Below are 27809 nucleotides of genomic sequence, written 5' to 3'. Positions count from 1 at the left end.
TGTTTGTGTACCTCTGTGCATGACACGTCGGGAGTGCATGTGCTCCAGCGCACTACACAGCTGAACAAAGTACTTCCATACAGTCTTTTCAGGGATCAGCCTCCTCTGTTTCTTGAAATGCTGCAGAAAGAAGAACACACATCCCTCAATGCAAGACAAACTCTCTCTACACAAGGCTGGACATAAAGGCCTGAGGCCTATACCACCAAAGACTGTCAGTGGAGAATCCCCACAATCAAAACCACAAGAAAACTTGGATTTCTGACATGGCGTGAACACTTACACACCCACCGCCTCCTTGGAGAACATTCCTGAACAGCCCACCTTGTGATTTATTTATTCATTCATTGCAAAAATTGTACATTTGGTGAAAAACAGAGTTTGAAAATTGTTAAAAGTGTTTGCAAGTTTGGCCAATATTTGTGCGGCTTGTGTTTTGAATTCTAGAATCCAGCTTAAAGAAACAAGCTCAAAGAGAAAAACTTATTACTATGGGGTTGTATTGGTCTGTATTGAGAAGGTGATACTGAGATGGGAACTGTGGGTGCTGAAGCAAATATCAATACATAAGCATTTATAAAAAAAAAAAAAAAAAAAGGCAGTATTCTAAATTCACTTGGCACAGCAAAAAAAAGTACAATTAATGAAATACTGGTCAAATCTAACCATCTGTCTGATGTCTGATATGACTGTGCATTCTTATTTCCAGATAGGGATGTAAAAATATCAATACATCAAAGTATTGCGATGTTTTGCACAGTATTAGCTTTTAATGAATAGTTTGCATGCAGAGACTGGGGACAGTGCTTTATTTTATAACTGCTAGATAGCAATGCTGAATTCTGTATTCGGATCTCACCTTTTTGATTGGATAAGAGGTAGAGGTTTCTTTTAGTGGGATTTAGTGGGAACACATATGGTGGAGCAATACATCATCATAATTACAGTATCGCTTGTAATTGTATGGCCAGGTTCTTGCCAATACCCAGCCTTACTTTCAACATTGGTACAATTATGATGACTCACAATTATGCTGAGCTGTAAGTGAGTGTGTGTGTGTCTCTCTTGCTGAAGTCTAAGTAGGTGTTTTACCTCTGAACAGCCCATTTTGACCTCACTTGACCTGTGTTCACCTCTTAAGCCAATGCAGGGCAGCAATTAGTAACTTAATGGGGGCTTAATGCCCTTCGTAATGGACTTAATTCTACCTTAGCATAACATACCTAAACATTCATTAGTAAAGTATGTGTCTTCTCCAAGCCAAACTGAGCGATCAGAAGCTTCTTCAGAAGGTTAGATGAGTTTAAAGAAGGACTCTCTCAAACATTTTAGACTTTCACGCGAGTAAAAGAGTGGTGGAGCTTTTGGCGGCACCATTACCAGAGCTTCATGGAAAGTCTTTGTGCTTTTAGCACCACCGCTCTCAGCTGCTCCATTCAGAATAGAGGAGGTGCATGAGTGGTCGTGAATCCAGCTTCAAAGTTGCAATTAATTCAATACTACACAATTAAGATAAAATGAAGCTTACTTAACCAAAACAACACCGTAATTATCTGACCTTTTGTACACTGACTGAGTCACCAGCAATTAGGTGATCCTACTTGTCAGCACAGGTAAAAGGGGTGGGGTAAACAATAAATAAATAAATAAATAAATGAATGAATGAATAAATACATCTATATTTGTGTGTGTACGTGTAATGTAGTTGTGCAGGTTATTTAAGGCCGGTTTATTATTCCATTGTGCAAATGCTCACTTTGCCTGTTTTAACCCCCTCCTTTTTATTGAAATGATTGGAGCGGGCTGTGAGCATGCAGTCTCAAGCCCAGGAAACCTTGGCCCACATCCAAACAAAGCCGGTGGATCTATTCTTCCCCAGCCCTTCTATTTGCATATCAGAGGGCCGTTTGATGTCAATGGGGGAGCACAGCAGCCCCCTCCGTGCCTTTAAAAAGCAAACACGGCACATGCAATATTCTGTAAGTGCATGCAAATGAAGGGGCCATTTGATTTCATTTGAATCCTGAGATGGACAGAGAAAGAGGGGGAAAGAGGAAGCGAGGAAAAAAAAAAAAGAAATCAAAAAGAATAAAAAATGGTAAATTCATGCATTTGGAGCTTCTGTTTTACATACGGCACACTGTTCAGTCATATTTACTTCAGCCTGCTGAGAGGATTAGCCCAGATGCACAGGTTTGGAGTGACATTATTTAATAAATAAAAAAATCATACTAATTAAAGGTGTGCAGAGTGATGCACGGACATGAACAGGCAGGGAGAGGTGAGAGCGAGGGCCCAAGTGCGAGGAGAGAGGGGCCCGCGGGGCGAGGAGCTGACGCAGCCCTAATATCCGTCTGAATACATTGGTATGTTATGATGCCTCTTAAAGGCTGCCAGGCTGAAGTTTTCGTCATACTAATCCTCCATGTCCTCATTTACCAGCTCCAAATCTCTCGGATACAACTGAGCACTACCTTGCCCAGGGAGCTTGTTTGCAATACACATTGTTTAAGCAGGATGAGATTTGGTGAAGGGCGCCTTTTACATGCAGGACATTAATTTGGAAGCATCACGTTGTCAGGAGTGGAGGAAACGCTGAAGGAGAACAGCCCGCATAGAGAAAACATAAGATGGAGGACACTGAGGGGTATATTTACCAAGGCGTATAAGATACCATCCAAATATCAGCCGGCATCATTTACACTACAAGACTGAAAGCTTGTTATGTCAAATGTCGGCACTATTTCAAAGAAAAGTTGTATGTGAGCCCTGGAAAGAAGTTGCAAATTAGTATCACTATACTACTAAGGAATATACAACGGTCAGATATAACATTAATAAAGGTGTTTAAAAAATAAATGAATTAATTAAAAAATATGAATTTGATTATCTTCATCTACAGTGACATCTGTCAAGGAGAGGCAATATTAGGAAGCAACTTAGCAGTCCATTTCTGAAGGTGATGTGTTGTTAAATTCAGGAAAAATGGTCATAATACAAATCTGAGCCACTTTGACAACAGCTATTTGTGATGGATAGATGACTGGGTCAGAACATCTCCAATATTGTGGGGTGTTCTTGATATACAGTATCAAAAGTGCTCATGTGCCAAGGGCACCTAAGGCTCACTGATGCAATCCATGGAGTCTCCATCTCTCAACTTACAGGACTTAAAGGATCTTACGGAAGTTTTGTGCATTCCACGCTTCGAGTGCAAAGATCTGTTTTGACGGCAGAAAAGGAACCTACTTATATTATGGCTGATTTGTGTATCATAGCAGTCCTGCAAAAAACTTAGATCTCCAAAATTGGTCAATTCATCATTAAATTCTGACATGTTCAAAAAAAAACTGGCAGAACCACATTATGTCCAAAAGTTAAAAAAAATGTTTTGGAGTGACAGCGATGATACGATTAATAAGATTAGCTGGCAAAATGAAACATGTTTTATTTCATATATCAAAGATTAGCACTTTGAGGCTTTTTTGAGACTTTTGAGCAATGTCCATAATACTTCAGAATCAGAATGTACATAAAACCCCTACACTACAAGCTACATACATGTATGCGTAGAATAGCTATATAAACAAAAGGGGTGTAACAGTACAAAGGGTCATGTTGGTCAAGTTATCAGTTAATGATCTGTTTACATTTTTTAGCCTCTGATAACTGGTATATATAACAAAACTTGCATATAAGTCTTAATATTAAGCTTGTGACTAGTTTTCAAAACAAAATCAAATATATATATATCAAATATCAAATATATATACACACACACACACACACACACACACACACACACACACACACACACACACACACACACACACACACACACACACACACACTCCACTTTTGAGTTCGGTTTTTACCCTGCGTCAAGTTTTACAGTTTTTACTTCAGTAAAGACTTCTCAACATACCTGTTGGTGTAGCACAGTAGCTGCCCTCCATCTGGTAGACTAAGGTTTGATTCCCTACCCAGGCAATAAACACAACACCATACCAATACCAGTCTTTGGGTAAAACGTCTTAAACTGTAGGTTCCCACCTTCGCCAAATTATCTGCTGTAAATTTGAATGTAAATCTGTTTACGTGTTTATTGTACATGAGTACAGCAATACAGCAGTGTCCGGTATCCCCATAGCATTTCACCTTTCCAAATGATGTTCCAGAGACACCAGAAATCATCTCTTTTTCCATATCATAAGTGATAATAAACTGATAATAGTGCTTAACAACTATTCAATAGTTCTGGTGGAATTTAAATGAATAGTTACACTCCAATTACATAGCTACAGTACATGGGTACACTTGGGTAGAGCAAGGAAGATTTTCTGTTAAGCATTCGTGAGCCATGAACTAAGCTCGTTTATTCCACTCCACAGCAGTCCCAGTGCAGAAAACAAGAACGCACAGTAAGAATGTGCTGACACAACGCCGGGCGCCCATACCTTTATCATACGTGAGAGGTCCCCAGCGTCTGCAAGTTCCAGTACTATGTTTAACTCGTTCTCTTCGATGAAGGACGCGTGATATTTAATTACGTTGGGGTGGTTCAATTGCTGTGGAAGGGAAGAGGTGAAAGAGAGCAAGGTATCAGTGACTGTTAAATATTAAATAGACTCTATGGGTCAAACTGAGCTTTCAAAAGCAAAGACAGCAGGAACAAAAAGGCAGATGCTGGATCAGAAGTCGTACGGGCTAGTGTCCGACACAAACCCGGGACACCTTCAAAAGCCCGAAAAGGCTCATTTACAGCAAAGCTCATTGTGGGGATGGCACTGAAACGAGGGGGAGAAAACGAAAACGACATAAACAGTTGCTCATGTAAAATGCAGGAGTGTTTCACTCCAGCTAACTAAGCCAGGCAGGGAAGAAGGGGGGGAGGGAGGAAGGAGGGGAGGGCTAGGAGGAGAGGGAGGTTTATTTTGGAGGGAGAGCGCCTTGCCTCGGCCCGCGACAGTGTACTGAGCCATGTGGCATTTCAAATAATTAAATAAATAAATAAACAAATAAATAAATAAACAAACAATCCCTGGCTGATGCTAACATGACGGGCCAGGCAGCAGCAGTGCGTAGCATAATATCTCCCTCCTCCGCTCACCCATACACACAACCCACCCCCCCCCCTCCCCATCCTCCCTCCCTTCCACCTCTCTTTTTCGCTTTCTTTTTCCCGTTGGTTGGTCAATAAGTGGAAGCATCCAACATGGTAAACAACAGTGAAGACGACAGCGACAGGCAGGAGGCATAAAAAAAATAATAAAATAAAATAAATAAATGGAAACCACAAAAATAAGCGTATGAATGGAAAGCAAGACGAGGAGGAGAACAGCTATACACCCACCCATACACCCCCTGTCCCCCCACCCACCCCCTTCCAGGGCCATGAGCGAGTGAGGGAGTGAGAGAGCGAGCCGGGGCCGGGCGATGTGCTGTGACATGGCAGAGGAGGTTATTAAAGAAATGTTCATGCTCCGAGCTGATATAGAGCAGGACGCGGGCGCGCACACGCACGTGCGTTTCCGCCGCCGTCCCGCGCCTTTTCTTTAGATGTATTTTTGGATCACACAGCCGCAGTTTGAGCAGTCGGCGGTGTCATCCTCACTCCTCTTCCCCTTCCCGACCCCGAGCTGCCGTGCCGAAATGTGGCGAACATGAAACGCGACAACGTGCACAAATTGGAGCGCCGCGTTTGCTTTAATCACGCTGAGCGCTGTAATTTCGCCTTCATCTCGCATTCCAGACGATACGCAGTAAACCTTCTGTTTGTGACGAGGCAGATTAAGGTGATGCAGTAATATCATGCTAACTTGGAGCTCTTTAACATTTCCCCACAGTGACTTCTCGAATGCTACGTGCTTTATAAGATAAACGATCGACTGCATGATGCTGATTAAGGCATCAAACCTACAAACTAACCCAAAAACTGGGTAATTTCACATCTTTCAGAGATAAAATAATTAACAAAATGAATGAATATAAGTTCTGCTATTTCTACAGATTTCAATATTTCAATATTTTTAAGCATCAGTAGAAAGGAACAGAGTACAGAGTACATGCGCACAGTGTTGGTTACAGTATGCGGGGATGAGAAAAGTGACATAAACAAATAGGTAGACACACAGACAGACAGACAGACTGACTGACTGACTGACTGACTGACGGAAGGGGCGGGGGGCTCTGGCAGCTCAGGTACTGCCAGTCTTGCTCATTATTTTTGATTCGTGACTCTCCCTTCTTTCCTTTTGTTTTTTGCTCCCTTCCCTTGCTCTGTCCGATGAAGTAGAAGACATAGCTCCCCTTTTGTAAGCAAATGCCTTATTAGCCGTTTGAGGCGGCTGGTCATAATGACTGCATTCATTAGCAGGGCAGAGCTTAGGGAAAAAGAAAGGGTGGGGGTAAAAGATGGGGACACAGTTTTTCAGTCCCTCTTGACCCCAGTGAAGTGTGAGCAAACGCCTGGCAAAACGGAACTAAGAGGTGTGACTGAACACTCTTCTCACATTATGAATCCTTTGTCCCCACCATCCTACTGCTGCTGGAAGTCTTCCACCTTCCACCAACCTCCACCAAGCTTAATGTAGCTCTACTTCAGAAAGTAGGCATGGTGCCTTAAAGGGTTCTCTGGGGTGATGCCTTATATTCTTTGCAACAATTTTCCTATTCAGTAAAGAAAAATGATTCTTATCCTAAAGAAGCTTATTTTGAAGGAAGCCTGTGAATAAGTGCTGCTGCTACGATCCGAGGATCGCTGGTTTGATTCCCAGGTCATGCTGCTTGGCCATCAGCAGCCGGAGTCAAAGGGAGAACAATTAGCCTTGCTCTGAGAGGTGTGTTGACAGCACTTCCACCCCAAATCCCTTTAGTGTGATTATGGTCTGTTAGCTGCTGGAGCTAGAATTATTACCAAAAATGTTGCAAAGACCATTTTAATGGCCTATCCTAAAAGGATAAAAATGACTTTCATCCTTTATTAAATCATCAATATTATATGTGGGTTTTTTTTGTTTTTGTTTTTTTACATGGCCGTATCTTGTATGCTTTATAACAGTCAATACTATGCTTGAGCTGAAAATATAATAAAACATATCACAAAAAGAGTAAACAGGTTACTTTTACAGCTACGTTTCCATTTTTGGACCATATGGCTTGATGAACGAAGCCTGTTTGGACAATGTAATAATGTCAAATCCTAAACAACTCTTATGAATTTAAGTTTGAGCATCTGAAGATCTGATCGCCGTTTGGCATTATGTCTTACTCCTAAAAGCACATTTAATTATGGTTATCAGTCATACTGGCCTACTACTGAGCACCAAACACACTAAATTAGGAATCACCAGAAGTCACCAGTTATCTAGTCTAATAGTCATCTGCACTCAGACCAAGCAGAGGAATTTTTGGACAATCACGAGAACCTGCCATGACTGAACAGTGATCTGGGTTGAAGCAATTAACATTACGCTGTGTGTGTGTGTGTGTGTGTGTGTGTGAGAGTGAGTGTGTGTGTGTGGAGGGGGGGTTGAGAGCGTGTGCATGTTGGCGGGAAGCTAATCTGACGAGAGCTAGTAAGACAAAACAGAGCTGAGTGCAGTGAGACACCTCTGATCACCCAGACGCTCCGTCTGATTGGACCTGTCATTAATTTGTTAGTTAGCTCTCATGCTAGCATGATTCTCAGCCTACTTAAGGCAGTTTGATGAACACAAACGATATGGTCTTAAAACAAGAGAGAATGTTGTGAGGGAGAGGACGTGCAACATCAAAAGACACATGAGGGAGTTAATGTGAGGGAGCTAAATTTCTACGCTGTTGCTCTTATGCCCTCCACTCATCCTCCCCTCCTCCCAATGCTAAATATTACAGAACAAGATAAAAACTATAGTTTTGGCATTAAAAAAAGAGAGTCAATCTCAGCCTGGAGGAATGACACGAAGAAGCCCGTGATCTGTGCTTGCCTTACACAGGGAGAGTAAGAGGGAGGGAGGGAGGGAGGGAGGGAGGGAAAGCAAGCGAGAGAGAGAGAGAGAGCGAGAGAGAGAGAGAGCAGAGCGTCTGGTACAGATCAATTGTTTTCTCTGCCTCTATCTCTGTCTGTTTCTCTGGTATTAGGTCTCGGCAGAGGCACCTTTAGAAAGCGTAATAGCGGCACATGGCGCCGCTCTCTCCCTCCTCTGGTTTCTTACCTTCAGGAGATCTATCTCTTTGATGCAATCTTGCCGAGCTTTGGCATCCATCAAATCGAATATCTATCAAGAGATCAAAAGGGAAGACAAGAGAGAGAAAGAAAGAGGGAGTTATGGCATACAGAAGAGAAAAGGGAGGAGGGGGGAAAAAATGAATATGGCCATGTGGTTCAGACTGGCGTGGAGAGGTAGGGAGGGTGGTACTGAGCCATTGCCACACTGCTTCAGGCGACCAGAGACCGGGCAGGCCAACCTGACCACCCAAACACCTGCTCAGGCCAATCACAACAGCCTCCTCGCAGCCACAGACAGAGCGGTTCATTTTCAGCGCTGACTGGAAGTGAGGAAAACACTCCAGAAATGGATGTTTGCTACACTAAGTTTATGCATTGTGACTAACAGGGTGGTCATGATACCAGAATTTGAATTCAAAAATTCAAATTCAAAGTGTAGTCCCACAATGATCAGCACCCAAAAAACATTTATCACTGTCTGAACACCAAGAGCCAGTTTCCTAAACGCTGATTAAGCTTAGTTTTGGATTAAACTGCAGTGATAACTGTTTTCACCAAGGCTTAGCATTAATCTGGATCTGGGAAACTGCTCTAAATGTTTACTGGAATAAAGATAGAAATGTATGCACCAATACAAGAAATGTATTCTCAAATGAAAAATGTTTTTAATTAATACGATAGAATATTAAATGGACTGTAATGTTTTGGGTAGTGCTATTAAGATCAATCTTAACAGTAAATTCTTGCAACTCTAGTGAAAAACGGCAGAATGCAAGCATAAAACCTGTAATATATGTAAATCTTTGACTTCACAACTAATTTAACTATTTAAACCCTGTACATAAGCCCACATTTTAGTTCTTCACTCTGAGAACTACATTGCTGTCATTAGTGGTACTTTACTATAATTTAAAACCTTGTATAGACCCTAAACAGAACCCTGTGGGACTGCACAAAATACATTCATTAGGTTAATAACTGAATATTATACTAAGGATTCAAGGTGTAAATAAGGAATTATGAAATCTCTAATTTAGCCATAAGTTGATTATTTTAGTACAGATCTTAAACTAAACAGAAAGCACAAATGTTTTTTCCCTTTTTCCCCTCTTAGTTAAAGAGTCAAATGTGAAAAACAGGGACATTCACTCCCTGTTCTTACTGGAAACACACCAAGCCTAATTTCCTTTATCTGAAGAGTCCCTCTAGTCACACAAATACACTTTAATATATTTATATATTTCTCTGAGGAATGTATAGGTTTTTCTAGCACAATAACTCGCAAAAATAATAAATAATAAGTATTTATTAAAGGTTACTGTAAGGACTTCAAATTCTAGCCTACCAAAATCAAAGCCGAATCGCCAACATTCAAAGGATTCATCTCAATTCTCAGTGCTATTTCACACCCCTAGTGACTAGCTGCCTGCCCTGACAGCTTAATGTGTTGTTTTACAGTTTATCTAAAACACCGTTGGGGATAGTCGTTCCTGTAGTCATATTGGCTGATTCAATTTATTTCAAGTATGAATGAAGTTACAGAGAACAAACTGTTTAATCAGGCGGCAAATATTTATTTTACTACTCAAACTAGAGGTTTAATAGTCAGTGAAGTACTACAGCAAATCAAGAATCACAGAATGGTGTTTGCATAAATTTACTAGTATTCATTGTGTCATTATTACAGTTTGAAACTAATCAATGTTTAATTTGATGCAAAATAAGTGAGACCAGAATAAGTGGCAGAGCAACACTGTGGAAGACAGCCTTTGACTTTAGACAGTTCTTACCTGCATATGATTTCAAATATACAAGTTCTTCACATGCAATGATTGTGGTAATTCGTCCAATTACTAATGACTAATGTCACTGATATATATAAAAAGTCCTATATAGCAGTGGACCCTAAAACTGATTCTGGACACCCACTGCTCTGCATATTTATTTAAACGTAAATTTAACGTTTTAACTCCAGGACCAGGGTTGGGGACCACTGCTATATGGCTCACACAATATATCAATACCCTCAAATTAAAGGTGAAGCTCTGCACTTTGACCTTATAGTCACTGACCTATTTCAAACCCAATTAGCTACAGTATAATACGATTACTTGAAGACTGCTCTGAACAACCCTATGCTTGCAGACCTGCTGTGCTGCAGGAGAGCCGCTCATTTTTCCAGACAGCAGACTTTTAATCTAGCTTGGAACAGTTATTTCTTCCAGCAAGTCTGTTTTCACAGGAAGCTGAAAAATAACACTGTGCACTCAATGGAAACACCTGAATCACTGCGAGTGTGTCTCTTGAGAGGTCAGGGAATGGAAAGACTCAACACTGAATATTTAGCAGCAGGATTTCTAACAGGTGATCAGTCTCAGGTGACGTCAGTATTTAAACACACTGCCGTTTTCATGACCTAAAGATTCAAAATGTTTTGTGTGTGAGAACAGCCAGAAACAAAAACTAAAACCAGGTTTCATTGTTTTTCTATAGAAGCTAACCAACATAACCGTATTTAATCTTCAATGTTTGGCAGTAATATCACTAACATTAACATTTACTGTTGGGGAAAAAAAAATGCAACAAATCCGGTCTTAGTCTGTGTAAACAAATACATTAAACAATTTTGTATTTTTAGCTTAAAGCATTAAAATATTCTCTTGTTCACATGCAGCTTTATTTCTATTTTTTTTTTTTATTTGAATAAATGTTACATAACTGAAATGTTACTTGAACTGCCCAAAATGAGCACTGGGAGTGTGTTTGTGAAATGAGCTCATGATAATTGACGATGGCAAATAACTATAGTATAACTATATAATAAAACACTTGAATAACAAAAATAAGGCATCCTCGATAGCATGCAAGGTTATGTGTAGCCACAGAAGCAATTCACAAAATACTTTATTAATACTACTACTAATAATAATAATAACAATAATAATAAAATAAATAATGGAACTCAAACTACATTCTAAACTATATTTTAAGTAATTTTTAAGTAATACAGCAACTTTTTTTGTTGCTGTTTGTTTTTGCCAGGAAATTAGATTGTATCTTGCTTACTGTTAATGCCAGTTGTAAAACTGGCAACTGGTAATAGCCTAATTTTTTCCCCTCAAAGAACAAGTGTGTAAACCAAGCAAATCATGAGCACCTTTGCCCTTACTCTATCACATTTCACTGGCATGAAAACTAATCACAATAGCATTACCCAAAACACTGAACTCAAAAACATGCATTATAACAAAAAGTCAAGTCAAAGAATATTCAGACACTGATGTGTGATCACCAAACACCGTCTGAAATGGCACAGTGGTTACTGAGGTTAAAGTTTCTCAGCTCTAATTTAAGCTTTCTCACCAGTATTAGATGGCTCACATTGAATTCATTCCACATTGCACACAGATAAACTGCATTTTGAGTGATTCAAAGACACTTAGTGTATCATTATGTGCAGCACAGAGCGATATTTAATACGCCCCAGCATATAATAATATAATAACATGGTAAGCCCAAAAGCATTTTAAATGGGAGCTGACAGTTTGCGTTAACCTTTATAGTCCCAGTCAGCCAAAAAAAGAGTTTCAGGTCCAAACAATTTTTTCATTTAGTCGTTTAAGAATTACTCTTTAGTAAGATAGTTTGACTGCAACTCACCTGTACTTTTTTCAAAGCTACTGCAGTGTTGTTTATCAAATACGTGGCTCGATAGACCTCACTAAACTGGCCCCTCCCGATCTTCTTCTCGATGTGAAAATTGGATAAGGTGTTGTAGCCCATGTCTACAGACAGCGTAGGGGCTTCAGACTGTAGTTGCTTCTATTACAAAACAAAAGGAAATAGAATTAAGAGACGATTATAACCAGTGTTTTAAAGAATCTACCAGAATTGTACACATTCAATTCAAAATGACAAAGAACAAGCAAAAAAACACCACACATTTTCCTCAAGTTCACATTTCTAGTAAAAGAAGAAGAGATATTATAGGGTGAATAAGCGAGATGTCATTAGGGTAATATGTGAGCAGCTGAAATTTGCAGCAGCCGCGTCCAAAACTTAATGAATATTGCTTTCTCTCCTTTTGTCTGCCCAGATGCATCAGGCCAGCATGACATTCTAGCTTCTGAAGTGACTTATGTTGAACCAGTTAGTGATAAAATCGCCCACAGTGCTTTTCATGGAGAATCATGTGGCGCTTTGACACTTGCGCTCTAAAATTAAAAAGCTAAGCAATAGCCAGAATTAGCCCCTCGGATATAATGTGAAATTACTTGACCTTTAGAGTGTGTTTTTTTTTGGTGGGGTTGGGTGGGGGCAAGCTTCCATCCCATAAATGCTCAAGCAACAAAAGGTGACACATAAAGAAACACAAAGTTGTGTGTCACAAACTGAACTATCCTAAGATGGCTGCAGGATAGCCTTGAGGCCACACAACACACCACACACACACACACACACACATATATACATATATATATATTCTCAAAGTTTAAGAGTCAAGTGTGAAAAACGAACCCTGTTCTTACAGGAAATCACACAAAGTCTAATTTCCTTTGTCTGAAAACCCCCTTTATTCAGATAAATGCATTTTACTATTTTAATGCTTTTAAATATTGATATATTTCGCTGACAGAGGTATAGGCTGTCTGTTGAATCTATCAAACACAATAGTACATGACCGTGTAAACCAAAGGGGTGCAGAGAAAGCTTAAGAAGCAGCTCAGTGCACTACTGGCTGGGTGCTAGAGGGATAGATGTAGATCAAGGGGCAGCCAATTCAAGCATCTCATTGTTTCCTAACTTGACAGCTTTAAGGAGAGGGGAGAAAAAAGGTGAGAGCTAAAGAACTGCCCCATCCAATTAACACACTGAGGAAGCCGGTTTTTCCTTGTGACACCACACACTCCATGTCCATATTTTAGGGACACATCTGGTGTGAGAGAAGAAATTCTTTCGACATTAAATTGAAGGCAATTTAGATGCATTTTCCCCTTTATTTAAGAGAAAAAACCCTTCATTTAAATTAGTTTATTGCCGTTGATCAAAAATGACTATAAATTAGGAATAGCTGTGAATTGTCCCTGATGAAAGATATCTCACTCCGAACTGAGCTTTGATCTATTGTCTAATTATTAACAATTTTTTCTGGAGTGGTTATTTAAGGACAGGATGGAGGAAAGGGTTCGCACAGGATGGGAGGTCGAGTGACAGAGAAATGGTGTTGGGGGGTGGGCAAAAATGGTGTTTTGGGGGCATTGGTTGGTTGGTCAGCAATGGAAGGTCCACACAGCCAAACAGTGAAGGGGTGAGGCATTGCTTTCACTCCCCGCACGGTCGCTTGACAAATGTTAGCATGAGCCTCTAAAGCGGCGTGACAAGCGCATGCTGAGAGCAAAGTCGCGCTAATGTGTTCTGGCATGCGGCTCGCTAATCACACATTTACATATGCAATGACCTACATTTGCATGTCAGCTTGCACACTGTCCGGCCTGATTAACGATGGGCACCTCCCAGCACTGGGGCGGCCGGCAGAGCGGCGGGAGAGGGCCAGAGGGTGGCGGCTTTTTTGGCAGCCGAAGGGACGCGCTGCCAGCCAGGATTAGGCCTGACGCGGCCTGAGCCCCAGACACTTCATTAGAGGTAATCTGTTTAGCAGTGGGCAGTGTATGTAAACTTCACAGGCCATTTGCGGCACCTTTTCGCCCCCTGGCCTCGCCTTCAAAGGGCAGTGGGGCGCAATGACTGACAGGCCGTCTCATTCAAGGCTTTGCGCTGTCACACAATTTAGAGCGCCGAGCTGAGACAGGATGAAGCACAGCAGCCGAGGACCCTGATGACCGCCGGGGTCACTCACCGCAGACGCAACGCAATTTGTACAGATCGCAGCTTGCGGAAGGAGAGGTAGCGCAAAGGGCTTGTTTGGGAGCGGCAGGGAGGGCAAGAAAACAAAAATAACCGGCGGGAGTGAAGACAGGTGGACTGCAGAGGAGGTGCTGACCCCACAGAGACACGGCTTCACCGCAGATGAGCCAATCCGACTGGCGACTTTTTGATACTATCTATAGAGGCATGCTTGTAGTGGTTGCCTTCTTTTGATTGTTGATTGTTTTTATGGATACTGAAAAAAAAAGCTGGCTCTCCATGTCAGCAGACAGTCTGCTGGAAAAAAAGATCTTTCTGAAGGTCCAGGAGAAGGTCCTGGAAGTCTTTTGCTAGTATCAAATGAAAACACAGCAGAACCACTCCAGTGTAGTGATCCAGACAGAGCATCTAACGATGCTAATGTCTTCCCTCTGATCTCCAGTAATGTCTGAGCAATCGCCCCACAACACCTAAAACATACCTGTTAGGAGGCACAACAAGTCTAGGAGATGCCTGGAAATGCAGGCAAGCCCATGACGACAGATGCTGTCTGTAGCTGAATTACATACAGCATGGAGGGGAGGGACTGGTCAGAGGGAGCCACAGATGCAACAAGGCATGCAGAGCGATGACTCGAAGGGAAAACACATCATAAGAGGAATGGCAGGGTACGGGGGGTTGGCCACTGGTGACATGGGTGTAAAAAGAGAAACACAGGCATGCGGCCCAGTGACAGGAACATAGGAGACAGGGGTGGGGGAGCAGGAGAGAAGAGCGATGGAGGATGGGGCAGTAGCAGCATGGAGGACTAGGTGTGAGATGACAGCACAACACTGCCAGAAGCTGCCAGGGAAAGGACAACACAAGCAGCGAAGAGGTGCGAGATCAGCGAGCCAGGGTTGGTGGCGTTGGTGGGAGGAAGAGAGTTGCAGGGGGGTGGGGGTGGGAAGTGTGACAGGGTGCGAGGAGGGTGGGTGGTGGGGTGGTGGGGCAAAACATGCAGGAGATCCAGTTCCCATCCTTTTCATCAGCCCGCCTCTCCAGGCCTGGCCCATACAATATTTATGCCTTCTTCACTCCGACAGTGTTTCTGCTCCTCTTCAATCTGTTTCAGTATTTAAAGCCCTCCTTGCTTTACACAGGGATTTTGCTCTGTCAAAAATCCGAAGTGACGATCAAAATCGAAGCTGAAAATCTCACCCTCCCACTCGCTCAGCGAGCAAATGCACCATTAAATATGCAGGTCTTACCAACTCACCCGGTATCTCTAATGCATATGCATTATACCTTCGGGACTCACCAGCATGATCTCACCAGCAATACCGAATATCCATGACTGCATACACAATTCAGCTGCTCAGCCATTTTTTTTTCTTAAGGCATGAGCGTTAAGGGGATGCTTGTTGAGTGTAATCCATCAGACTTATGAAAGTCATCTTCTCCAGTTGTGGTTATCTATTACAACAGGAGGCTTTCCTTGGGTATTGTTCTTTTACTAGTTTCCAACTTCACCAGAACATGCATGACTAATGCTACCGGACCAATAGCCTATTGGATATTCAGGAGAAAAGGAGTTCTTTTATGGTAACAGTCACTCATCACAATAAAATGTAATTGACTAAAGCAGTCAATCGGCATGTGATCGGTCTGATATCAGAGATGTTCTTTGTTACAACCTCCAGTCACAATATTCCTTTTGTGTGCCTACTTGTGTTTTATTGTGTATAGGCTGTTTCTGTAAGTGCAGGTCCATGGTTGGCCAAAAGGCGGGCTCTGTAAAAATAGCTTCAAGAAGCTTGGTCAAGAGAGATATGTTAAAGGCTCCCCCTCTTTGATGACCTGAAAGAACATCCTGCTCAGACTGACCGAGCACTTTGAACAATGTCCTTATAGGAAAGTCAGTCGGTGCCAATTTGTGTAATGCTGCTGGGCAGTTAATTCCAGTCATAGGACACCAGCATTCGGTCTTATAAAATGGGGAAAGGCCAAAAAATGAAATGTCAAATTATAGTTTCAACCAAATATGACCAGCAAGCGTATTGGCCCATTTTGTTGAAAGTCAGGACCTTATCTGTAAACAGATGCCATGTTAAAGATTGCCTTTCATATTTCAAGCAGTGGCTGGTTTCAACATTTATAACATCTCTGCTTCCACTTTTCCCTCTGGTTGCTAGCTTTGCTACATGTTCCAACCTGTGTGCCGTTTTGTTTTAGCTACCTTTCTCCTGTTGTGCTAGAAGGATGTTAGGGTACTAATATTTCCTGCACTAACTGACAGATTCATACTGGTTTATAATTCTATACAGTGTCTGGTGTTTGGTCTGGCAGTGGGTCTGGGGAAAGAGCCCACCCTCACCCTAACAGTTTCTTTAGTTTACAACAGGAGATTCTCAGCTTACGCTGCTAACAAACGATGCACTTAGACGGTCACCATCATCTTGGTAAAAGCTATGTAAAGTAAAACTATATAAATAAAGCTATGTGGAGAAGTACAGACTAAGTAAGCATACTGTGGCCTCCTGTACCACATCGGTTTGCCTGAATAAAAACAAATTATGCGTTTTAAGCGAGTCAAATAATGTTTTTTTGGGCGTGTGTTTACAAAGGCTGCATTGGGGACAGTCTATGACCAGTGTCTGTTAGCAACATTACCACAGCAAATCTCCCGCTCTAAACTGCAGAAGCAAACTTCAGACACCAAACAGATCTTGGTTAATTGACATCTGGAGTAAGTGATACATTCTTTTTACATCCTTTAAGCCCTAAAGGTTGGCTACTGTATATATTTATGAACTGGGGCTTAATATTGAAACAGAACCTTCTACATATTCAACATTCTCAACATTCAACTCATTTGTAGATAAAATTAAATTAGCGCCTAGTGGGAATTATTCTTAATTCAGGAAAAAGTATGCATAACAGAAAGTATGCACATAATTTTTGTAGTAGGAGACGAGAAAACGAGGAGGAGAATGAGAGACAGAATGTGAGAGAGAAGGACAAAGGCAGAGCAAAAGGGGTGAGAGAGAGGGGGAGAGAGAGAGAGTGCTAGCAGCTGAGCTTCAACACCTCTCCGTCTCTGGCAATGCAGTGGAGAAAACACATGATAGCTTTTGTGTGCAGGAAGCAGTGCTTGTGCAGAGAGCGGAATCTCATTATCACTTCTCATCCAGCACACAGGAGGAGCCAGAGAGGAAAGACAGTGTGAGCAGACCACCGCCTGTCTCTCTGCAGGAGGATTGACAGTCGGAGAGGTTTCGACGGGGGCAGATGTGGAAGGGGGCGACAGGCTCGTGCTGCATGCTGGCAAGCGAGCAGGTTGTGGCTAAGGTTGGTAAAATGGAAATGAAAAGAGGAAAAAACTGAAAGTTTATGAACAATCAAAAAACAAGACAATGCAAACAAAACAGCCAGATTTCACTTAACCACTTATACCCTAAAGGCCTGTATGGAGCCCTATACTTCAATTCCTCACCCTCAAACTATTTAAGTTGCATAATACCTTCATAGCAGTGACTGGATTATTTATAGTAGGTACTGAATAACCTCTAGCAATTACTGAACTATTTATATTTGATACAGAATCTGAACATATTGACGTACAGAAGTTACAGAATCATTTATAAGATTTACTGAATCATTCACATTTGATAAACACCTATTTAAAATAGAGTCATAAACAGTAGTTACAGGATCATTTACAGTAGATACAGAATCATTTATATTGGGTACTGAATCATGCATAGTTAGTGAAACTTTTATATTAAACATTTATGTATAGTAGTTACAAAATCACATAACTTTTACTGAATCATTTAAAATAAAATATATGTAATAGTTTATAGAAGATACTGAATCCTGTATAACAGATACAGAATCATTTGTGTTACACAACCATTTATAACCGAATCTTGAACAGTAGTTACAGAATCATTTATATTAAATACTGAATCATGTTTAGCTGTTATTGAAACTTTTATATTAGACACAATCATGTATAGTAGTTACTGAATCACATAACTTTTACTGAATCATTTATATAATATACAGAAATGTTTATAACAGATACAGAATCAATTATGATACTAAATCATTTATAGCAGATACAGACTCATGTATTGTAATTAAGCAAAAAAGGTCTTTTATTTAAAATTTAAAACAAGTCTTTGGTTTAAGGTGTTTTCAAATAGTTATTTCACTTTGTCATGTCATTAGTTTTGACATAAAAAAAAAGTTCCCCAGTATAAGTATGTTTCTGTCAATGTACTGACAAAAAATGTGGCAAAGTTCCACAGTAATGCTATTCTAGACTACTACTCCAAATAACAAGTGAACACCAGGGTCCCCTGATAATTAATTAACACTGGGCAAATGATCATCATTCATATGGGGAAATGAATCATGGTATTTCATGTCATAACCGAGAGGCAACAGCATCAAAATGAAGCCTTCTGAAACAGAAGGCTAAAATGCTGCACGCAACAGCAAGCAAAATGTGCCTAGCACTGACTAACCTATATGCCAAATGTATTAGTTATTTACAGTTTCTGTCAGGCACTTTAGGGAAGCAGCAATTCTTTCACTTAAAGCAATTAAGTCAATGAATTGCTGCTTCCCTAAAGTGCCTGAGAATTCCTGCCAATACAAAAATCACAGATCCTTCGCTACTTTTGAATGAACTTCCATCGGAACTCTAAATTATGATTTTCATAACAATAAATGAGGTGAGATAAAACTCTTGGGATAGAATGCTATACACAATTGCTGTTGTCATCTGTGCCAGCCTCTGTGTGTGTGTGTGTGTGTGTGTGTGTGTGTGTGTGTGTGTGTACCAACCTGTGGTTGACGCACCGTCATTGATGGCTGCTGGCCTTGTGGTTGTGCATCCATACTGACAGGAGCTCAGTCCCTTACACCCCTGTCAGAGAAAGAAAACACACCAATAAATCACATGAACATGTACCATTTCCCATCAGTTCAGTCATCTCACTCTGGTAGAGGTAAGCCTGTGAATCTGGTAATAGAATTATAGGAGAAAGCGGCACTCTGGCAATCACACGCTGCCAAGGAAACGCTGTCTGGCGTCACCTTGTCACAGAACTCTATCCGGTGAGAACACGACACCTACTGTGATAATGAGACCTGTCAAGGAGCCACCAAGCCATAGAGCAGCACGCATTCAATTTTAATCTTAAAACTGAACCGCGTAAACCTTAATGCAGAAGAAATACCTATGGACAATCTTTAAAAAGGTAAAGATTGTCAAATAGGTATTTCTTCTGCATTAAGGTTTTTTGACTTTGCTGTTTTATCTGAATGATCACAAATGTACTGATTTAATAATGTAATAAAAGCATGTCTTTACTGTAGTTTATACATGAAATTCTGTTCTTCACATATCTTAGTTTAGAAAGCTAGGGTCAGACATGCCATAGCACCCCGGGAGCATAGAGGGTTAAGAGCCTTTCTCAAGACCCCCAACAGACATTTTTCTCTCTTATTTAGTCATTTCCAATACACACCCACTAATTAGGACTACCCCTATCAATCGATGGTACCAGTAACCAGGTTCCCTGTGCTGGGAAGGTGAAGGCTACCACATGAAGCACCACCACATGTTTTAGGACTGCCGCCAACACAACGTCATTACAGGACAAACCTAACTGCATGTTCAAGCTAATTTCCACTGTACTGCCATGCAATGGCTAAAGTGTGAATATCGTTTTAATTTTAACATGGATGATCTAGCAAGATGCAATCTGATCTGATCTAGGTTCTTGTTTGCTTCAAGTTCATCTGCTATCACACTACCCGATGTCAGACATGAGACATGCCATGACCTATTGTGAATTTCCCAGAAAATGACCTGCACTATGCTCACATGAGGTCACTTGGATACTACCTGGACTTTGTAGGAGGTTGGCAGGATAAATTCTAGGTCCAGTAGCAATGATTTGGACACTTCTGTTCACACATGCAGCTCCTCAGAAAAATTTTACACATACAGCGTCCGGACAGGTTCTGATTAGTCCTTTAAATATTGTCTTGTTCATTCTAGACATGCAATTCACGTACCAGACAAAGCATATGCACACACTGACGCACAGAAAACATTAAAGAGCCAGACACAGCAAAAAACTCAAGTTACGTCTCAACAACTGGGCACATATTGCAGCAAAAGCATGTGAAGCTCAACTGTGCCAAGGCTAGCACAAGCAACTGGAGAGGATGGCTGATTTCACTGGAATAATGCCAATGCACAATTTACTATGATGAAATCACGCTCAACTGACTGGCTAAAGGCATTATATGTGGCCGGTCTTTCTGAGTGCAATGGCAATTACAGTGCATTTCACAAAACCCTATTACTGGAAAAATAGATATTCCAAATGACTTCAGGGAAATGTTCCTGGAAAGGGGTATACAAGGATAAAACTTCCTCCAGCTTGACAGAGGTGAACCAAATCACCTGGGCATACAAAATGCAGCCTGAAATCTGTGTGCATCAGCATCATGAAATCTCTTGGGTACGTGTTCAGGCCACACAAATTCCAAACTGGCCCCCGCACTTTATTTTATTTTATTTTTTGGAACAAGAAGATTTCTTCTATAGAACCTACATGGGCTCTCCTTGGGGGGTATTATTTTTATCACCGTCTTCTGCACTGTTTTCCAACTTTGAACACAACGTGTGACAGCACCCTTGGCTCTACACCTGGATGCACTAGTAAGAACACATCTGCTGGTGATTTGAGGTTGACTCTACTGCCTGAACATAGTCTCACCTTTTCTCTGTGGTGAAATGATACGCAAGTGTTAACTGGAGCTCTGCACACTGGAGCTGAGTGAACATACAGGTCTCTCTGTTCCATCAGCAGTGTGGATGGTGGCTCGCTACCCTTTATTTCACCCCTACCGTAAGTAGGGACGAGGGTTGGGGGACAGGGACAAGGAATGGGGGTCTTGTAAGGCCACACACAGCCTTAATCTCCAGGTGTTTTGGCTCAGCTGAAGGCCTGATCATATGCACTCCCAGCCTAGATCTACAAAAGGCACAGCAATGAAGGATTTGGATACAGCCCTTTTGCACTGAACAGGATGAGCCATCATGCTCTTAACTGTACCACCATAGTGTCCTTTCACACACATAGACACCCATTTTATTCAGAATCTGCATAGATTGGAACTAGCCTGGAAGACCTCTCCTCCTTTAGCTCAGTTTAATATTCCATGAGCATAGATGAGATGGAAAGAGCCCAAATGACCCTCAGTATGACGGGTGATGGGATCTTTTGTTCATGGAAGCCTTGGAGACTTGGAATGGGAGCTGGGCCAACAGAAGTTATACCCTTCCACCCAAGGTCCCAGAAGGCTACCACAAGTCTACTTCTTTCCACGTCCACACAAACCAACAAAAGACAGGATTTTTGACAGAGTCAGGCTTGCTCCCTCAGCAAGTACCCTCTTTGTTTTGGGAAGATCGGCAGGAGCTTGTCTCAATCATCTTCTCAGAGTAGGAACTGAAAGCCTCTGGTCTAGGTTAGGCAATGGAAAGCCCAACTCTTGTATATCATGTTTGTACACATCCTTCATATCCAAACTGAGAGGTGGTGGTGTTCTGCTGTCAGTGTCACTGCTATCAACCACTGGAACCTTGACTTGGCAGCCTGAGCCCAAGAACAGTCAAACAGTCCCTCGGATTCTCTGCAACAAGTCACCCACATCCGTGAGAATCTGTTGCACGACCACAAGGCCATCACGGGACTCACACATCCACGGATGAACATTGTCAAGGTGATCACCCCAGTTAACTCCAGAAACCGCCTCAACATGTGCATGCTGCCGACGGCCTATGTGGGCCTCCCAATAGTAGGTCCAAACCATACAGACCGGCTTGAAACAAGGAGACTGAAAGTGCAGACTTACGCAAAAGCACCCCTGGTTTAACTAAATGTGGTTTTGATGGTCCAAGTAAACAAAAACAAAAGCATAATTACAGATTATTGGCATAAATTAACAATTAACATTAACTGTGCTCTAAAATGTGCCATATTTAAGTCTGTTACCTATTTGCTAGGATTTGCTTATGTGATTTGACCAAATCAGAGTCTTAGACCAAACCATTGCCTACGACTATTCAGGAATCTAGCTGGATTCAGAACATCCAGCTGGATGCTAGTGTTTGCACCTCCAGATGACACAGATAAGCCAGTATCTTATAATGGCATAATTAACTCAAGTTGTGGAGGCTAGTCATGTTGCCAGAACACGTGTAGCAGAGGAGTGGCCCCTCCAAGATAGATTGGTCTTGACCGTCAAGACAGTAAGGCCTGGTGTTTTTACAGAAGAGCTGTTGAAACCTAAGCAAATAGATGTACCCATTATTGGATAGCCAATATGGCAAATATGGCTGTCGTAGTTCAACACTGCCTTGGTGGATTCACTCTAGTGTGGCACTTTTTCATTATCAGTACATTGTTTCTGGAACTGCAGGGCTGTTAGTGTGTATGATCGACACAGCTGACAAAGCTACATTTCATTAATTGAAAGTGTAAAAACGTTGAATTAATGAATTGGAAGTGTAAAATGTTTTGTAAATGACCTTGTAATGTGAAGTAGACACTCCTCCTACGGCTCCAACACGTACAGCTTAAAAAAGAAAGAAGAAGGTCATGGAAAATTACGTAGCAGGACATCGCAATCAGGTTACTTTGCCCGAGATTCTTAATGCTAAGTATCAGCCGATACCGATCCAATCTTTGTGTTTGTATAAATAACACAGCCACACAGTTCAGATAAGACATTCTGCTGATTAATACTTAAGTAAAATCCCTTTATTTTTAGTAGCAGTTTCTATAATGAGACTAGTGATGTGAAATAGCCGTTATAGTTATAGTGGGTGAATGTGCTGTGATATGGGTTTCTATAGCGTGTCTGTATTAGCATTAGCGTCAGCCTTCAGAGCTGGTTTCAGAACAGAGAAAGGCGAGCGGATCTCCCCCCAGTAAAACAGAGTGTGTCAGTAATAGTTTTATACAGGTTCAGATATTATGGGCTATTTTCATGTTCCACTTTATTTACCTTCGAAAAAAAGGCTGCACTGCTGCCGACTGGGCACTAACGTCCATTACTGGGGCAGTGAGGACACCAGAATGGCACTCTGAACACAGTGGTTAAAACTCTGGATTGATTAAAAAGAACTGGACTGATTAAAATCAGTCCCAATCCTAATGAACTGGATTGGATCAGAAGATCCCCATTATGTAGACTAATCTGAATATTATGGAGGTCTTCAAGCTGCTAAAAAGGTACAATGCCCATTATTCACATAACAAGAAATGGTAAATGTCAGCTTTAATGCTACATAATTAATCCTTAAACTATCACATTCACCTTATAATAAGAAACATCCTGAGATAGCATGTCAGTAATGGCAACGTTTTATGAGCAGTACTATAATACTTAAAATTAATATCAGAGTTCTTGGTCTGCTGTACAAATACAGTAAAGTGGTGCCATACCACACCACCACAATGCATCAATGCACAATCACGGAGCATACCTAAAGAAAACCCTTGCAATATATAATTGAACAGAAGCAAACAGATATGAACATAAGTTTGAGAGGGTTAGGAAGAGAGAATAAATTAGCTCCAACTGGTGACAGAGCGCAGATACAAAAGACAGCGGCGCACTCTTAAGCTGCTGGAGATAGGCCTATACATGGCAGCCATCAGAAATTTTAATGATTTGTCAGTTGTCACAAGACTACTCTGCACTGCACAGGGAAGCTGAGTGTCCCACCGTAGTGAAAGGATATGAAGAGAAAGAAATCCCCCCTTTTCATAAAAAGGCCATTTACATGTCGCTCACCTCAGAGAGCATCCGCCTCCGCCATGCCGTCAGGAGTGTGGCGAGCATGGAGCTGGAGCCAATTAAAATGCTTCATGCAGGAGAACGGGGGGATACAGCCCAAGTTGTCACCATAGCAAAATAAAACCAGCCTGATTTTCCTGAAGGTTAATAATGCTAATTAAGCACAAAACCCAGGCCTGGGGTTTGAGTGGCAGCTTAAGGAGGATTGGATTTCTCCACCATTGTTTATTACTGTTTGTTATTTTCTACGTCCTTTATGTTGTTTCTGGCCACAAAGTTTCAACAAATTGGATGATAACTTTTGACCAAGACTGATTACTAGTTGTACATGCTTGTTTGGAGCTACAATATATACATGTGACTTGGAGTTATTAAAGGTGCATTTTAAAGGTTATATGTGATTTATATGATAATTGATGATGATTTTGAAGATAATGCATAATGTCTGCAAATGTAAAGGTTTATTATTCATTAACTCAATGCTTTAAAGTAAACTACTTATGCATATAAGTATCATCTCCCCAATGCCACCAGGTTTGTTTCAGACCAGTGAGTAACACTGTTCTAGGTACATTCAGTAAAAAATTGATCTTGATACACTTTCTATTAATTAAAGTCTTTTTGGATGTTAAAAACTGGGTCAGTGATGCATTAACGCTCAGCTGCTGCACAGCAAAACCATAACTACATTCAGTATTATGTAGATTCCTTACATCTCTTAAACTGAAGAGATCAAGAGAAGAGTTCATGTGAAAACATTTATCAACGGCAAACTCCTTCTATGCGCAAACAACGACTTGTGAAAGCCACCGTGGCTCGTTTGGACCTTTCACATTGCCGCCAGGAGAAAAGTGAACTTCAGTGGCAGTTCCAAGGGATTCTCACTGAGCACTACTGATTCCTTTCCTGACCTGATATACGTGCCAAAACTCTCTAGTGCATCAAGGCATTTCATTCACAACTCCCTCCAGGCTCTTTAACAAAATCAATTAACAATGCCAGATTACATCAGTGCAGCAGTAATGAAGCCAAGGGTGGGGAATCAGTTTGGGAGCTCACCATTTAAAGATATGGCTCTCAGTTAAGGGCAGGCAGCTTAGCTCTACCAAAGCCCTATCACAAATTCACCAAAATTTTGCATTGCTTAGCATAATGAGATGGATAGAAGATGGTGTAGAGTGTCAATTCTTTTAATCTCCATTTCCTTTCTCTGCATTATTCATTCACCAGGAAAGGATTAAAAGAGAGAGAGAGAGAGAGAGAGAGAGAGAGAGAGAGAGAAACAAAAGGGCGTTGGCTTCATCACTGGGAGATCGCTGTTACCTATTTTCTGGCCTCGTTTTCTGAGTGAGTAGTATGGCCCTCACTCTCCCCCATTACAAGTGCTGGCTAGTGCAGGCATCAGTTGGCTAACAGAACTGGTAGTCTGTGCCCTCTAAGTGTGTTGAGCTGTCCAATGAACTACTACATAGCTACTGGCTGTTATGTGGAAATGACTAAACTATGACCAAGTAAATAAATTAGCTAAAATAATGAGATCTTTGCATCTTTGGAAAGTGAAAAGTCTGGCCAACGTGTATTTGCACTTTTTGTGCTCAGCATGCAGCAGTATGGACAGACTACGAATTCCAGAAAAGCTTCATGTAATTTAGAAAATAAGAAAACTTAAATCAATTCTCAACTCACTCTGGAGCAACATCTTCAACAGCTGAGGAAAAAGGAGGAATTCGACAATAGTGGAACTTGGTACATAAATCAAAGCCAGCTTTGAGCTTCTGAATCCACTAGAAGTGGTGTCCATGATTACAAGAAAGAGAGAAACCTTTAAGGTTTTTTCTTCCTTGCATGAAAGCAAAGACCCATCTGACGATTCTGCAGTCTTTGACTGGAAAGAGGCTAATGATGGAAGGGTCGGAAACGAAAGGAAACACATTTGGCCATTTATTTATTTTATTTAATCCTTTTTGAAAATGAGGAATGAAAAAAAGCAAGCTTAAAAAGTACGTACTACTGAAAGAAAGACCAATTACACTTCCCAGCATTTCTGGAACTGCATCAGCACTTGTATCAGATGCTCGTCAACCTCTGGAAGGGTCTGCACAAGCAACAGCTTCAAAAATGCTTGGGTTTCCTCCTGAGATGAAGAACGAAATACTTGATATTAAGCAAAATAAGAAAACCCTTGGTATTCGTCCAAGTCCCGCGCAAATTTTCCTTCTTCTGTGAAGGAGGTTCTTTTCTTCTCACTTTGCCTTTGCTGATCAGCTATTCTAGGTCTGCTGCAACATGAATTTCAGCTGGAGACACTGAACTGCCTAGACATCTAGCCTAATCTTCTGTTAAAGTGAACAGTCGCATGGATGAGACCAACTGTAACAAATTAAAAATGCAAAACAGCGTACAGAACCCTCATAGCCTTCATTTAATAACATGATATTATCCAGCAGTTCCAAACCTGCTTTGAAATAATAATAATAAACAAAACTACAACTAGCAATGAAATCTGAGAATCATCAAACTGCAGTACATATTCAATTAGAACAATACATTCTTTAAAGCAACAATACATAGCATTTTACCTAACATTACAGCTTCAGAATCATGCTGATGCTCCTCTGACTGTAATAGTCACAACACCTTGAAGTAGTGCCATCATTTTTTAGTCAGCGCCATGCTGTTATGCCCAGAGATGGCCGCTAGGTCTAAGCTGAATTTTGAATAGCAGAGATGAACGGGGTTTAAAAAAAAAACTAAAAAAAACAAACAAAAAAAACCTCAATCACATTTTGTGATAAAATAAATGCGTTCAGAACCCTATACGCTTTGTTCTGTGTGCATTTTTCTCTTGTATATCCCTGGATTTTAAGAGGCGCAATACTAAAATTGCTACATCCAGTGATGTACAGGAGAAAAATGTACACAGAATAAACAGAATCTACGTCCGAGTGTATTTATTTTTTCACAGAATGCGATAGAGGCAATTTTTGGAAAACCCTATTAATTTGCTATTCAAAATCCAGCTTAGACTCGAAGTGCTAAATATGGGCATAATGAGGACCACAGAACGACACACAACCTCAGTGGTCTACGTAAGGAGAACAGGGTCTGTATCATTGCTACTCCCGGCTCGGCATGTTGCTACATGAACTACATAACTTTGGGGAAGTGGGCAGGACAACGCCAGCATCATATTTGTGTAAAATTCTGTAATTCAGTGCACATGCTTCTCTCACTTTCAGTGATGCTTCTGTATCTCAGCTTGTCTAGAAATGCATGCAACAGTGTCCTTCTTAAAGGGGTGGCACAAAGCACGAATTACACTCCCTGACTGTAGGGGGGGTTCTGGAGTAAGAAATACCATTTCCCGCATAATGCTGCTTTAACCCTATTTCTGAAAAGGTTTGACTTAAATATACAACATCTATGAGGAAAGGAGAGAGTGTGTGTGTGTGTGTGTGTGTGTGTGTGTGTGTGTGTGTGGGTGCTGAGAACTGAGCAATCCATATCTTCTGCTCATTGGCTATTTATAGACCCCCTTTACATTTTTCATTTTCAGATTTTATAGGGTAATGATTATTTCCTCGCAGAAGTAAATAGCACAGCACAAACTGCCTCTGCATGTGAGGGCCACGGCTGATTTATACCCACACACAAAGTAGCTCACTAGTTCATGCCTTTATGGCTGATTCCTCACCACCTTTTACTGTTAGTCCCTTGGGAGCCAGTACCCTCCTTAGCTTCACAAGTCCCACCTCAGCACCGTTTTCCCCCCTCCTGCCTGTTCTCTAAAAACAATGGCCACAACCTACTCCTGCAGAGCTGTGCGTGTATGTAAGTATATCCCAAATTCAAATTTGCC

The 27809-nt window shown here is 41.2% G+C and overlaps 1 protein-coding gene across 3 annotated transcripts in view; it reads right to left on the bottom strand.

The window, feature by feature from the left end:
- The window catches only part of nek7 (NIMA-related kinase 7), a 76898-nt gene that overhangs the window by 34003 nt on the left and 15086 nt on the right, over window positions 1–27809 (bottom strand). Inside the window, exons 2-7 of one of the 3 annotated variants that reach the window (XM_072660016.1) lie at window positions 22677–22723; window positions 18911–18992; window positions 11870–12031; window positions 8196–8258; window positions 4458–4568; window positions 12–120 (exon numbers count right to left, since the gene is read on the bottom strand). In XM_072660016.1, coding sequence (XP_072516117.1) covers window positions 12–120; window positions 4458–4568; window positions 8196–8258; window positions 11870–12031; window positions 18911–18964 — 499 coding nt within the window. In that variant the 5' untranslated portion in view covers window positions 18965–18992; window positions 22677–22723. The remainder of the gene's footprint in view (window positions 1–11; window positions 121–4457; window positions 4569–8195; window positions 8259–11869; window positions 12032–18910; window positions 18993–22676; window positions 22724–27809) is intronic. The other 2 variants (XM_072660015.1, XM_072660017.1) reach the window with 2 other exon arrangements.

The sequence above is a fragment of the Salminus brasiliensis genome, chromosome 17 (genome assembly GCF_030463535.1).
Source record: "Salminus brasiliensis chromosome 17, fSalBra1.hap2, whole genome shotgun sequence".
Lineage (NCBI taxonomy): Eukaryota > Metazoa > Chordata > Actinopteri > Characiformes > Bryconidae > Salminus > Salminus brasiliensis.
Note: the sequence above shows the minus strand (reverse complement) of the source record. Positions and strands in the feature narration are given on the sequence as shown.